We start from the raw sequence: 13,808 nt of genomic DNA on the forward strand, positions 1-13,808 counted from the left end.
CCTGGCTTTCAAGGTTATGTTTTGTTGTTGTTGAAGTAAAGAGTTGTTGGTATGTATGTATATGATGATGTTGTTAGTGGCAAGACAGTTATATGTCACACTACCGGTTGAAGAAGCGTTCTTAATGGTTTCTTTTAGAATTATGGCGTTCCGTTTTTCTTAATTGAAAATGAAAAATCACTTAATTTTTTTTAACCAAAAGCATTGTTCCTTTAGGTGGTATTATATCACAGCTTTTTTATGATTCTCTTTTCTACAATTCCAATATTTGTACAGGATTTTATATACTCTTGACCTATCCATATTTTTGTTTATGCAATATTTCAATAACTAAATATGTAGGCTAACCAAAGAGAGGAGTCATATAAGGAACAAATTAAGACCCTGACCACCAAGTTGAAACAGGTAGACATGTCTTGCCTGCAATGGCATGACTGTTACCCCCTACCAGGTCTATACCTGGCCATTTAGGACAGTTATGGCCGCCAGGTCAGCCATACCAGGAAGTAATGTGTGTTCAACAATAACAACTAACTCTTAGTGTAAATTAATTTTATTTTCAGATACTGATTTTGATTGCTAGATTTTTAGACTAACCCCCGTCTTACTTAACCTAACCTAACTTGTGTTATATTTGTTTGGTGTGCTTCTAGGCTTCAAAGAAGGAAGAGACCTTTTCTGAACAGTTGAGAAACACTACAGCTAAGTGCAAGGAGGTATAATTCATTTCATTTTACATTTAATTCCCAAACGAGAATAGGTATTCAAAGCGCCTCGAGGTATTTTTTTGTGAAAATATTAGGTTTCTAATAAATAAATGTAATACGTATTTTCATTATTTGATGGTTTATAGCGGCAACTCCATAATAGAAGCCTAGTATTTTCATAAAAAAAATCACTTATTTTTTATTCGGGGGGGTTAAACGCAACCTATTCTCGTTTGTTCATACTCCCTTTAAATAGATTTCATCATGCAAAATTTAAACATTTAATTATAAGAGATAAGAAAAGTCAGATTACGAATATTATGTGATCATAAAAGATAGATAAGCACAATTTTAACTGGTTTTATTCCGTAAAGATAAGGAAAATCTTGGAAATGAAAGGTAGGAGGCGTGAATTTTAACAAAAATAACTTGACAATCTTAGATTTTAGTTTACACTAACGTGTTACTTTTAAGTGTTTATTTTTTAACATTAATTGTTAACATTTTTAACAATATATTGATTATCGTTTTAAATATTATTCAAAATTAAGGTAGGTTTTCGACTTTCAGACTAATTAGTCGACCTAGAGGTCCAAATTTAACAACATGAAAGAGGACTATCCACGAACAAGAGCAAGTGATTCTAAACATCTTCCAGCATTGAACCATAGTATTTTTTAGTGAATATACTAGGTTTATGTTTAATATTTGCTTTATCGACTAAAAACTTTGAAATGTTAAGCATTGTTTGGTGCAATATCTAATGTTTTGATGAGTTCAAACTGTTGTTTAAAAGCTTTGACACTAAATAAATTATTGTGATTAAAAATGTATATTTAGAAAAAGGGTTGATAATTTGTAAACAGTTTAATTAATGTACTTTTGCAATTTACAACATTTGATGCTTTTCTGCAGTGTTATTTTACTTAGTCCTTTGAACTCAACACAAAGCATTCAATGATATTGCTTTTAAAATTGCTTTACATTTCAAAGGTTTTTTTTTCATATAAAACCATGGTGAAACCTAACTTTTTAGTCGACAAAGCAAATATTAAACATAAACCTAGTATATTCACTAAAAAAATACTATAAGTCAATGCTGGAAGATGCTTAGAATCACTTGCTCTGGTTCGTGGATAGTCCTCTTTGGCTATAATACCGATGTACCAATATTTTAACTATAAAAATCACTTAAAAATTTTATTTTTAAAAACTTGCAAGACTACGAGATATCTTAACACTCTTCCTACCCCAATTTTAATTAGTTTAGCAGCAAAAGCAAATAAAATGTTTTATTTTCATTTAATTGTCTTCTTTTAAATCAGGCTGAGGCTAGAGCTGAATTTGCAGAGAGATCTGTGCAGAAACTGCAGAAGGAGGTCGACAGGCTAGAAGGTAAACATTTATACTAACAATAAAGTAGACTTTTCTTAAATTTAGTCATTTTATTAAGAACAACTTGAAATATTTAAATACACTGCTAAAACATACTTCATTTTATTTTCAATATTATGGTGAAATAACTCCCTGGTCATATTTTAGGAAAGTCTTCTTCATAAACCAATTTTTAAAAGGATATTTGACTCAATAATTTGTTAAATGTTGATTCTTTAATTCATTAAATAATTAATTTCAAAGCAAATGCTATGAAATCAAAAAATTAGTTTATTATATTTTTTACCTGTGTGAATAGCATTCATGTTTTATTTAGAAAGTGATTTTTACTAACAATATATTTTTTTGACTTTATTTACACGCTAAAACAGAAATCCTAGCTAGGATAAGAGGGTAAAGTAAGCAATGTTTCCATGTATTTATTATAATTCTAGTCTTAGTTATTTTTATTTTTAGCTAGATTTTTTATTTTCTTTTATTTCTTTAAACACACACACACCACACACAATTAAGATGCATTATTTATGTAAAAGTTAATGTTATTTTTTTTGAAAATTTATGACTTTTTCAACATTTTATTATTTAGTTATTTTCATTAAGGGGAGGGGGGGTTCTGACAATTTGCGTAAACCTGGTATATAGGCTTTATCTTTGGACTGAGAGGATAGGTTATTAAGAATAAAATCATTCTTATATGATGAATTTTCCCAAATTGTAAGATATTTTGGATAGGCCTCCAGGTTCCGGAGCTCCAGGCCTCCAGGTGGTCTCTGTACAGGTAAAAATGAAAAAAAAAAAATTTTAGAGTTAGAGGTCAACTTATAAAACAATATATGCATCTTTTTGAATGTTTTTCACATATTTGAAGAAAAAACATGCATATTTTGTTTCATAAGTTGACTTCTAACTCTTCAAAAAAAATTTTTTTTCATTTTTACCTGTACACAGACCACCTTGAGGCCTGGAGCTCCGGAACCTGGAGGCCTATCCAAAAAATCTTACAATTTGGGAAAATTCATCATATAAGAATGATTTTATCCCTAATAACCTATCCTTTCAGTCCAAAGATAAAGCCTATATACCAGGCTTACGCAAATGTGTCAGAACTTCCACCCCCACCCCCTTAATCCTTTTAAACCATATTATTAATATAGTAAAGTTTCTTAAAGTGAAACCTTTTCATATTAGTAATATATTGTACATAAAAAAATCCTAACCCTATTCCATATACCTACCCTTACTTTTTGTCTTGAGTTCCTTTTTAGTATGAATCTCGTATTCCAGGACTAAAGTAGATTTATAAAAATCCGGTAAAGGTTACTTTTTTATTAATAGCTTCCTAGAAACATGTAAAAGCCCAAATAAGACATTTCATGCTGTCTATAGATATATTATATTTTCTCCTTCCTATTTCAAAATATGCTAAGTTGTTTTATCAATTAGGCTCCTAAAAAGTTCAATAACAAATGTAAGTTTTCTAGGATGTTTTTAAATACACTACATATGGATTACGAGATTCTTATCCCCCCCCCCCCCCCAACCCCCTTTTCTTAAATGAAAGAATTTTAAATAAATCCTGTTTTTTTTTTAAATTAAAACCTTCTAACCTGCATCCCTTATCCCCATTCCCTGTTTGCTTTTTTTGAGTGTTGATTAACTTGCGTGTCCGTGTGGCCCTGTTTAGACGAGTTGCTGGTGTCCAAGGAGAAGAACAAGAAGATGCAGGAGGAGATGGAGGCCGCCTTCCAGGACATCCAGAACATGTAACCACCCCCTGTCCTGTACAACCCCCCCACCCCACTCACACATGATTCCTTTGACTGCGGTGACTATTCATACCTTGCACTCTAAAATTACAAAGTTTCTGCCTTAAAAAAAGTTTTCATTTTTTATATTTTATTGCAGATACTTTATCATCATTTAAAAAAACACTCTCCCGCACTTTCCTACATTATTTCAAATGAGAATTATTTTATTTTTACTTTTTTTTAGAAACTGTTTTTCTAACACCTATCAATTTATAAAAAAAATAAAGTAATTCTCTTAAAATCTATCAGTTATAAAGCAATACTTTTTTTCTTCAACTTTAACACTTCAGAAAATTGCTTTAAAACAGATTCAACTACCTTGTATCTTTCAAAAGCATTTAGGGGTCTAAATATTTTCTAGTAGAGAATCACTTTTGGGGATAAATAATTATGGAATATTATTTTCTTAAAATAAATACTTCTTTTATAACACCAAAGCTTATTAAACAAATACATACAAAGACTTGACAAAGAACTATTTTTAAAAAGTTAATGCTATATAGTTATTGAATTGTATTTTTAGTTAAGCTATTGTTCTGGAATACTATAGCATTTTCTTTTAAAATTAACTGATTAACTTGTAAAGTGGTTACGGGTGATTTCTCTCTGATACCAGGTAGTTCCATATGCACAGATCATTCAAACCCATTGTGAATCACAAACATTTCAAACAGCAAAAACAATGCATGCCCTTTTTTTCTTTTTATTTCTTTAGTTTGTAGTTTGAATTAACATTTATTATTTATGTAAACCTGTATTTTAATAATATTTTTACTTTTAGATGAACTGGTTCACGAGAAGGAGAAGTTTAAGGCCATCTCTGACGAACTGGACCAAACCTTTGCAGAAATGTCTGGCTATTAAGCCAGTCAATTTTTTTGTACAAAATTACAATTTTTGCAGTACGTATCTCACAGACCAAAAGGTCCCTTCAACAAAAAGGCCTTTTTATTTGCATATTTTCCAAGCTCTAAGGACATGGCATACTTTTCAAGTTTGTCGGATCTTAAATTATTTATAATAATTAAATTTAAATGTTTAATGTATGCCAATAGATTTATATATAAATTTTTATGTAATTAAATTTTACCATTTTTAATCCCTAAATGTCATGTTTATTATAATAATCGCATTTGAATGTGCTGCGTTTTCTTTTACCTGAAAATTGTAAGCTTCTTTGCTGCCGGCCATCTACCTGGCAACCTCCAGAGGAACAGATTCTTAACAGGATCTGGATTTCTGGAGTCCAGGTCTCTTTGAATGTTCCCTTATCATTGCAACCAAATTGTGAATGTAAAAAAGAAACTTGTAGTCCTGACATGCAGTGATCATGGAACTAACCTACAAAAAAAAACTAAATTACTTCCAGAGAGCCATGTGTCAGTTTTCCCAAACTTTTGATCAAAATTTTCTATCTAAATCAAAGATTTTCTACAACAAAAAAAACCTATGTCAGGCCTTAATTTGTAATCTTTAATACACATGGCATTCCTTTGTACTATTACTATACACCAGTTGTACGTTCGTATCTTATCTATTGCTGCTTATTTATTGGATATATATATATTTATCCCCCTGGCGAGGCTCCTAGCAATACAGACTCCCATAAAAATCTGCCATTTTGAATTATTACATTTTGGCGCCTTTTTGTTTTGGGTGTCTGTTTTACTGGCAACCTCGAGCAGGCTGGAGCGAGAGTGTAATGTGAAGCAAAAAATGCGTATACATATTGTCTGCACAGAGTATGAATCCCCTTATAAGTTTGAAATGTTGATGAAATAAAAGAAATTAAATTATGTAGTATTATATGAAATATAATTATAATACATTAACAATATTTTTATTTTATTTATACTAGACACGATAGTAGTCCATAGGCAGCTGTAACCAACATATTTATTATTTAACTCAAAAATATACACGTTAAGGTTTTGTGATTTTGGGGGCAACACATTATAGAAAAGACAACCTTTTATCTTCCAGCCTATATTATATTAGATCTATTTCGCTAAAACGACCATGCTAATATTGCTTGATTCACTTCTACAAGAGACAAAATGAATTGAAAATGATTGCTTAAATCGAAATATATCTTCATGTCTTAGAATAATTTTTATAAAAATAGGTTGAAAAACATACTAACTGTAAAATATTCGCTTGTTGGATAACCTTATACCTGGTCCTTAAGATTGACATGGTAATGACAGGTCCATAAAAGCTTACAAATTGTAACAATTCCTTAGCGTATCAATACTATTTTGTTTCTTTAGCATCTCAGCATTTAATTTTAAACCCCTCAAGCAACGTGTACTAACTTTTGTGATTTTATTTTAACCCATCCGCGAAGAGCTCCTAAAGTTCAAAGTTTTGATTCTATGGGGTTCAACAAAATAGATTTCTTCAATAATTACTCAACAGAATTCAAAAAGTGTCAATTTAAAGATCTTGCTATTTTTGTTCATAATCACAATTATATTTTTTTGTTGCGTTTTAGTACCTTACATCCCAGCTCATACCAATAATGAAATTAATTCGGAAGAAAATCACGAAACCTATACGTGTTTTTCAGCTGTCGTTGGGGGGCAACACATCGTAAAATTGACGACCTCTCCATTTGCCCCCCAAATATTATTTTAGATTTATTTTGCCTGTTGGTTATACCTTATTCCTGCTTACATCCAACTTAAATATTTGTTAAACTTAAATTACTTCAAAAATAAGAGGTCTACAAAAAACTGATTGCATATTTAAATTTTATGGATCATTTTACATCTACTACTTACTAAAAACACCGACTAGCTATTTTTTTTAAATCACAAAAGTTGGGACATTTTCTTTGGGTATTCTATTGTAACTAAAGTAAACAATAATTTAAAAGAGATGCCAAACAAATAGATCATGAAATCACAAATATTTCGCTCTAAGGGAGTTATTTAATTAGCATATTCAGCTCCATATTGCAATTTTTATGTAAGATTTTGCTAAAATATTTTTTTCTTCAATTACCTCGGACCCAGGTAAACCTCGGACCAAACGGCGATGTCAACCTAGATACCTAAATGTTAGATTAGCTGTGATTCTTTCATCTAAACCTACGACACTGGTAACAGGGGTGAAAATATTCTTCAGTAGCGAAGCTCATAGGAAATGATGAACAAATAAAAAAAAGTAAATTAGTAAGTGATATATTAGCAGATTCTTAACGAAATTTTCCATCTAAACATTACGCTGAGAAAAAAAATCCCCTTTGGATATTACTAATTTTTGTCATTACGTGCATAGACGTCCAAGGGGGGGGGGGGGTAATGGGGCGATTAAATAGCAGATGAGTAAGTTCAATTTAATTCTAAACTTGACGGACTCACAGACAAAGTTATTTTTAAAGTAGCTACGCTCAAATTGGAACGACAGGTTGAATTCTAAGCTTTTGAAACAAAAAGGAGAAATAAAAAATAAACAATTTCTGATTTAATATGTCGTATTCCGCATGAAACAAAATCAAATATATCAAACAATTATATTATTTGAAATTAATAGCTCAGCACTTCACAACACTCTTTTGTTCGAAGAGAAAGTTTTTTTTATGACTATAATACTATGCATGTTTATGAGGAAAATTGTTTTTTTTTTTATTGCAATTAAGTTAGCTAAAATACCCCAGGGATTTAGGGATGGGACAATGTATCAAATCATGTAAAGTGTTTGAGTATAGGATTTAGCAAGTTCTGACTGACTTTGGGGGCTAGTGCACAATTGCCGATGAATTTGTTATGATCTAAGCGAACAAAAATCAGTAAAAATAATTAGCACAATTTGCAGCAGGAAAAAAAATTGAACCAAATTGTTTTGGCTGGTTCTAACAATTATTTTCAATCTTAAAGAAAAATTCTGAGAATTTTTTCTTATTTCTGAATTACCTTTACTATTTTCTTCAAATTCTCTGTATACATCTGGTTTTCATAGTCTTTCAGCGAAAACTCTTAATTTTAATTAATTGCCCATTGACCTATCCCTGAAAATACCAATATACCACGGCAATCAGATAATGGGACAAATCCTATAATTTTTCGGCTTGATTAGAAGTTACTATGTAAGGCTAACTTCACGTAAATCAACCCATTACCTACAAACTACAAATTTACATTGTTCAAGACTTATAAACAAAGGCATGTGGAAAAAGGGTTTAAACATATTCCTTCATAAAAATTTTTTCTTCTCCTAAAGGTGCAAACCTTTAACAAAATCCTGGTTGTGAAGAATATACACTCAGTGTTCTAAAAAAAGGATAAAGACGACATATACATTTTTTACATATAGAATAATATACAATTTTTAAATTCAGTATGTATTTCAACTTATATCATATATATTAGAAATATTTAGATTTTACATAAGATAAAATAAGCTGTCATGATATATATTTACATTCTTATTTTTATAAAAATCAATCAAATCTCAACATTGTGTAGCAAAATCATATAAAATTATAACTTTGTCATTAACAAGCAAATTTTATGAAGAAAGGTCTAAAAATCACCTAGAATAATTAATATCAATCGGTATTTCTTTTAATTTGATTTAGAAAACTACTAGGGCTTAGCAGCTCCTTTATTTATGAGAATAGCAACCACTGTTATAATTAGCATCAAAAACCTCAGACAAAATACAGATCGTCTTAATCCAATTATCAGCCAATCAACACTTCTTTGATCTTTTAAATAAAGTCAGCTATAGTTTTTTTTTCATAATCTTAAGCTAAAATATAAATAAAAGTGATGTAAATATTACAAGAACTATTGTGAAATATTTGTAAAAAATCATATTACAATGAAAACATAAATATTATGCAATCCTTTTAAATTTTACAAATTGTTTATAGGAACATTGGAAGATAATATTGAGAGAGAAAAAATAGCTTTTCATTTAGACTATACAACATACAATTTATTGTTACTTTTTAAATAGACTAGCATCTTTTTTAAATATCAATATTCTACAATCTACATCTTTAGATGATAAAACCTAATAAGAAAATTATTCCGTAATGGAAACAGGAGGGAAAGGGGTCTCCAAAAATATTAGATTAAAATCATTTAAGACATTTTCCCTAATAATCCAGTTTTTATAACGTTAATGATGGATTTTTGCTCGGAAACTCTGCAGGCTTTAGTTTAAATTTGAAAGCCAATCGCCTCATCCCTTCCTCGTCCCTATTATGAAACTAGCCAGGTGCTTAACCCCATTTTCAAGAAATTACTTGTAATAAGCCATTAACTTAAAAGCCAAAGAAATATAAATTAGAGTTTTTCTAATCAAAATAAATGAGAAACTTATGATCAAAATCACTATTTTATATATAGATTCAGTATGACTGTTTAACAGTCAAAATAACTCTCTAGCTATTTATATAAAAGTGCGATATTTATATAATTTTGTTTGTTGATTTTTCAGCATGAACTTTTGTTTTTCTTTTTGGTTTATATTATGTTGTCGGTTATTCTCAGGAAGACAGACCAAACACCTAAATTAAGATATTCATTAATTAACTTAGACTTTACAGGGTTTCATCTGAATTTTAATTAACTTCCATGATGATATTCAAGTTAGACTGTCTAGAATATACTATTATATAACTAAAGATGACAACATCCACAAAAGCGAAGCTTGAAACGATGTACACGCCACTGATAATAGTAAAAACACAGACGACAAAAAATCCTCGTAATTTAAATTGAAAATCTACCAAAAAATAAGACGAACTTATAATACCCCGTCTGAGTTGTGTACATATAACATTATCAGCATAAGTAAATATATGTTCTTAGTCATTATTAGAATAGTGTCATTTTTACCTTTAAGGCGTTGAAAGTTGTTGCAAGAGCGACCTCTTCCGGAGTCTTATTCATGTAAGCAGCAATCATCTCAATCTAGACAAAACAACTTTCTATTGCTGTTATTATATTATAAACTAAACATATATCTGTTGTATTGCAAGAATGTCGTTGAAAGGAAATTATAAGATTCTAGTAATAAGCTTAAAGTATTAGACAATTTAGATCTTATAGACTACTTGTGGCCACTTTTATAAGTCGACAGAGAATTCTTTACATTGATAAAAGCAATAAGCATACTTTTTTTTGTTCTTATTTACTTCCCAATAATTTTTCTTGTACATTTTGTAAACTTGCGAATGACTTTATTATAACCTATATTAACTGTATAAATAACAGGAATTTTTTTTATATACTTGATAATATGTTGGTAAAATATGAAAAGAACAGAAATAGGATTAAAATATTAAAATAAAATTTCATTCTGCAATTCTTGTAAGTTAAATTATATAATTTTTAAATTTTATATTGTATATAAGTTGTTGTAATGTTAGGTATTAAATAAACTAGAGTTGGCTCGATATAATTATCTCCCTATTGGCTAGTTTTCTATATGCATATCTATTTCTCAATAAATCTATTTTCCTCACCCGGCATTACTATTTAAAAGAAAGTAAATATCTAATAATTTAAATGATTTTTAAAAGATTTTTTAAAATTATATTTTTTTCTTTACATTACCATCACCAAAGGGTTAATGATGATGATTACAATTTTAGTTTAATATTTGAACACACAAAATGTCGCCACAATCGAATTCTTTTAAAACATAGTTTTCTTAAATTTATCATATTATAAATTTAAATTTTCTTTTTTATGATTAGAAATTAAATACATCAATATAAGGTAAATAGCAACATGAAATGAAAAAAATGAATTTATTTTTAAAAAAGTAAAATAATGGGTCTTATTGTTCTGGGCAATGAGAGTTTATTATAGATTATTGAAGCACTATGAGTTTTAATCATATATTCCTTGGAAAACTTGAGCTTGTTTATAGACATTTATTTCCTATATAGATCTGACATGGATCTTGAAGCAATTAAGCAGGCCGTTTTGTACATGTTAAAAATTGGAAGATTTCATTAAATAAAAGTAATCGCAAATATACTTAGTAAATAACGTTTATATAACTTAGGACAATTATGTTCAATAAGAAAGTATCTATCAAAGCTGTTCAAATTTTAAAGGCCGATAAATTTATGTACATCCTCATCCTCTCATCTCTCTCTCTCTCTCTCTCTCTCTCTCTCTCTCTCTCTCTCTCTCTCTCTCTCTCTCTCTCTCTCTCTCTCTCTCTCTCTCTCTCTCTCTCTCTCTCCTCTGATAAACCCCAATTGAGGGATAGGACTACTGGAGTGAAAAAAATACTAACCGTAACAGGCAAGGAGCAAGGCTCATTTCTCTGGAAGGTGCAGTACCTCTGCAAAAATGTCACAGATCTTTCAGTTAAACAATCCTTTAATCAATTAATTTTTCATAATTTTAGTTCAAAATGAAATTTCGTAGCCGTTTTTCTAGCTGTAGCTTAGCTTAGCTACGAGTGTTACGAGGGGGGGGGGGGGGAGGCGGGGGCAGTTCGCATCGCCCTTGCAAATTACCTAACCACCCAACTCCCCATAATTAACTTAATTGATTTCTTGCCAACGCCAACCTAAACGTATTCAGCTTGTTATTTTTTGTTTCTATAAAATTATCTTGTTTCTTTTATATCTTTTTAAAAATAATTTCTTTGAAAAATTTGATTATGAAAAAAAGTATAAATATTAAAATATCTACTTTGATCAAATATTTACACAACGAACAAGAATGATTACTTGAGTAGTTTGGATATTTAATATAGTCACGCATCAAATATAAATATAGCCGGCCCCTGTACCAAGCTTCTATGTGAGAAGAAATGTGGTGTGATTTATAAAACCTGACACACTTGGTGAGGTTGAGGTAATAATGGGGAGCTCTTAAATCTTTATAGTAGCAATATGCTTCAACGTGGACCTTGAGCTGGTCCTGGCGGCTATACAAAAGTGTGTCAAACTATCCCATGACTACTTAGGTCAAAACACCAAGAAACTATTACAATTCAATTACTTTAAAAAGTACCAATGCTGTTAGGTTTGAAAAAGAGGATTTTCATTTATTTGTTCAAATACATTTTAACATAAATTGAGAGGAAATTCTTTCTTGCAAAACTTTTTAACTGACAGAAAGATTAACATAGGAGCTTCAATATAGATATTTATATTTATAAACTACGGAGAATTTATTTAATATTTAAACTCCTACACTATACTAGAAAAACCTCCATCCGATGATAAAAACGCGTAGCAACCCTAAAAATGTAATTGCTTGTATTTTGTAACTTTGTAACACATATATATTACACTTCTAAATGCTACGCCATTGGATTTATTAAACGTCCTTGTTATTGGATAAGTTTAATCTATAAAGAGTCTCTAGTATAGATAAAATAATTATGTAAAAAATGTTTTTAAATATGCATAAAAAAATTAGGCTAACAATTGGATCGAATATCCGCAAATCCTTATTTATTCAAAAACTAATTTCAGCCATAAAATCATTGGTCAATTTCAAGTGCAAATTCAGAAGGTCAAGACTATATCCACGAATTAACCCCATACGATACGGGGATATTATGACAGGGTGAAAATTGTCGTCCATTTAGGTTGCTAACATGGAACTCATTGATTCATCAGTTCGTCCATCCACTATGAGGAAAGGGGATACGATAAAAGGAGTGGATATCTTTATTTTAGTTCGCTGCGAGTTTACTTTATTAGAGAACATTAAAATCTGGTGTAATATTCAATTAATGATATATCCATTCCCCATTAGTTAAGAAATTTGACAAAGGAGTAAAGATTGGGCATTGCTTGTGTACTTTAGACTTTAGTAAAGTAAATTCTTTCAAATAAAGTTTCCCCATAAACATTAAGACAAAAATTGACTCTATATTGAAGAATGAAGTTTCATTTGTATAATTTTAATTAAAGTATCAGGATGTATGTCAGTCTGTGTATTTGTACCAAAAAGTCTCGCAAACAGCTTATCTAAAAATTTTCTCTACAGTGAAGCTGTTTATAAGTCCCGTGAAGGAGTTTTACTATTTTGAGAAACAGAACCTCCATCCTCCCAAGAAAATTGACCATAGAAAAAAACAGCAACCCTCGCAAATCTTTTAGCCTAAAGAAATTAGTTCTAATGGCTGTGATTTAATGTTTATGAAAAACATCTTACGCCTTTTAACAACATTTTGGGGCTTAGGCTTAATGATGATTAACCTTTCTATGAATAATAATTAAGCATAATGTTAAATAATTATGAAAAAATTTCCTTGATGTGTTGTGGTAACTTGCTAGCTCTTGTGTTAGGATACATAAAGGGGGCATCTGTCTCAACTAATAGTTTATCTAAAATATATAATTATTATTAGTTTAGCTCTGTGTTAGGATACATAAAGGGGGCATCTGTCTCAACTAATAGTTTATCTAAAATATATAATTATTATTAGTTTAGCTCTGTGTTAGGATACATAAAGGGGGCATCTGTCTCAACTAATAGTTAATCTAAAATATATAATTATTATTAGTTTAGCTCTGTGTTAGGATACATAAAGGGGGCATCTGTCTCAACTAATAGTTTATCTAAAATATATAATTATTATTAGTTTAGCTCTGTGTTAGGACACATAAAGGCAGCAGCTGTCTCAACTAATAGTTTATCTAAAATATATAATTATTATTAGTTTAGCTCTGTGTTAGGATACATAAAGGAAGCATCTGTCTCAACTAATAGTTTATCTAAAATATATAATTACTATTAGTTTAGCTCTGTGTTAGGATACATATAGGCAGCATCTGTCTCAACTAATAGTTTATCTAAAATATATAATTATTATTAGTTTAGCTCTGTGTTAGGATACATAAAGGAAGCAGCTGTCTCAACTAATAGTTTATCTAAAATATATAATTATTATTAGTTTAGCT

The 13,808-nt window shown here is 29.9% G+C and overlaps 3 protein-coding genes across 41 annotated transcripts in view; 2 read left to right on the forward strand and 1 right to left on the reverse strand.

Moving 5' to 3' along the window:
- The window catches only part of LOC145334709 (tropomyosin Mac r 1.0101), a 55,691-nt gene extending 49,949 nt beyond the window's left edge, over positions 1 to 5,742 (forward strand). For 8 of the 38 annotated variants that reach the window (XM_080180381.1, XM_080180393.1, XM_080180344.1 and 5 more), the window contains 3 exons: positions 343 to 405; positions 2,033 to 2,102; positions 4,692 to 5,742. In XM_080180381.1, coding sequence (XP_080036507.1) covers positions 343 to 405; positions 2,033 to 2,102; positions 4,692 to 4,774 — 216 coding nt within the window. In that variant the 3' untranslated portion in view covers positions 4,775 to 5,742. Of the gene's footprint in view, positions 1 to 342; positions 406 to 653; positions 717 to 2,032; positions 2,103 to 2,473; positions 2,501 to 3,786; positions 4,527 to 4,691 lie in introns of all 38 variants that reach the window. The other 30 variants (XM_080180355.1, XM_080180319.1, XM_080180363.1 and 27 more) reach the window with 9 other exon arrangements.
- A 171-nt stretch (positions 5,743 to 5,913) lies between these two features.
- SsRbeta (signal sequence receptor beta) overlaps positions 5,914 to 13,808 on the forward strand; it is a 417,378-nt gene continuing 409,483 nt past the window's right edge. Inside the window, exon 1 of one of the 2 annotated variants that reach the window (XM_080180488.1) lies at positions 5,914 to 5,960. The gene's annotated coding sequence lies outside the window, so the exon portion shown is untranslated. The remainder of the gene's footprint in view (positions 5,961 to 13,808) is intronic. The other variant, XM_080180496.1, reaches the window with a different exon arrangement.
- LOC145334703 (3'-5' ssDNA/RNA exonuclease TatD) overlaps positions 8,240 to 13,808 on the reverse strand; it is a 41,214-nt gene continuing 35,645 nt past the window's right edge. The window contains exons 9-12 of the mRNA XM_080180281.1: positions 13,154 to 13,232; positions 11,177 to 11,258; positions 9,763 to 9,837; positions 8,240 to 9,431 (exon numbers count right to left, since the gene is read on the reverse strand). Coding sequence (XP_080036407.1) covers positions 9,411 to 9,431; positions 9,763 to 9,837; positions 11,177 to 11,258; positions 13,154 to 13,232 — 257 coding nt within the window. The 3' untranslated portion in view covers positions 8,240 to 9,410. The remainder of the gene's footprint in view (positions 9,432 to 9,762; positions 9,838 to 11,176; positions 11,259 to 13,153; positions 13,233 to 13,808) is intronic.

This window comes from Acartia tonsa, chromosome 2, assembly GCF_053477335.1.
Source record: "Acartia tonsa isolate MP-2025a chromosome 2, ASM5347733v1, whole genome shotgun sequence".
Classification (NCBI taxonomy): Eukaryota; Metazoa; Arthropoda; class Copepoda; order Calanoida; family Acartiidae; genus Acartia; species Acartia tonsa.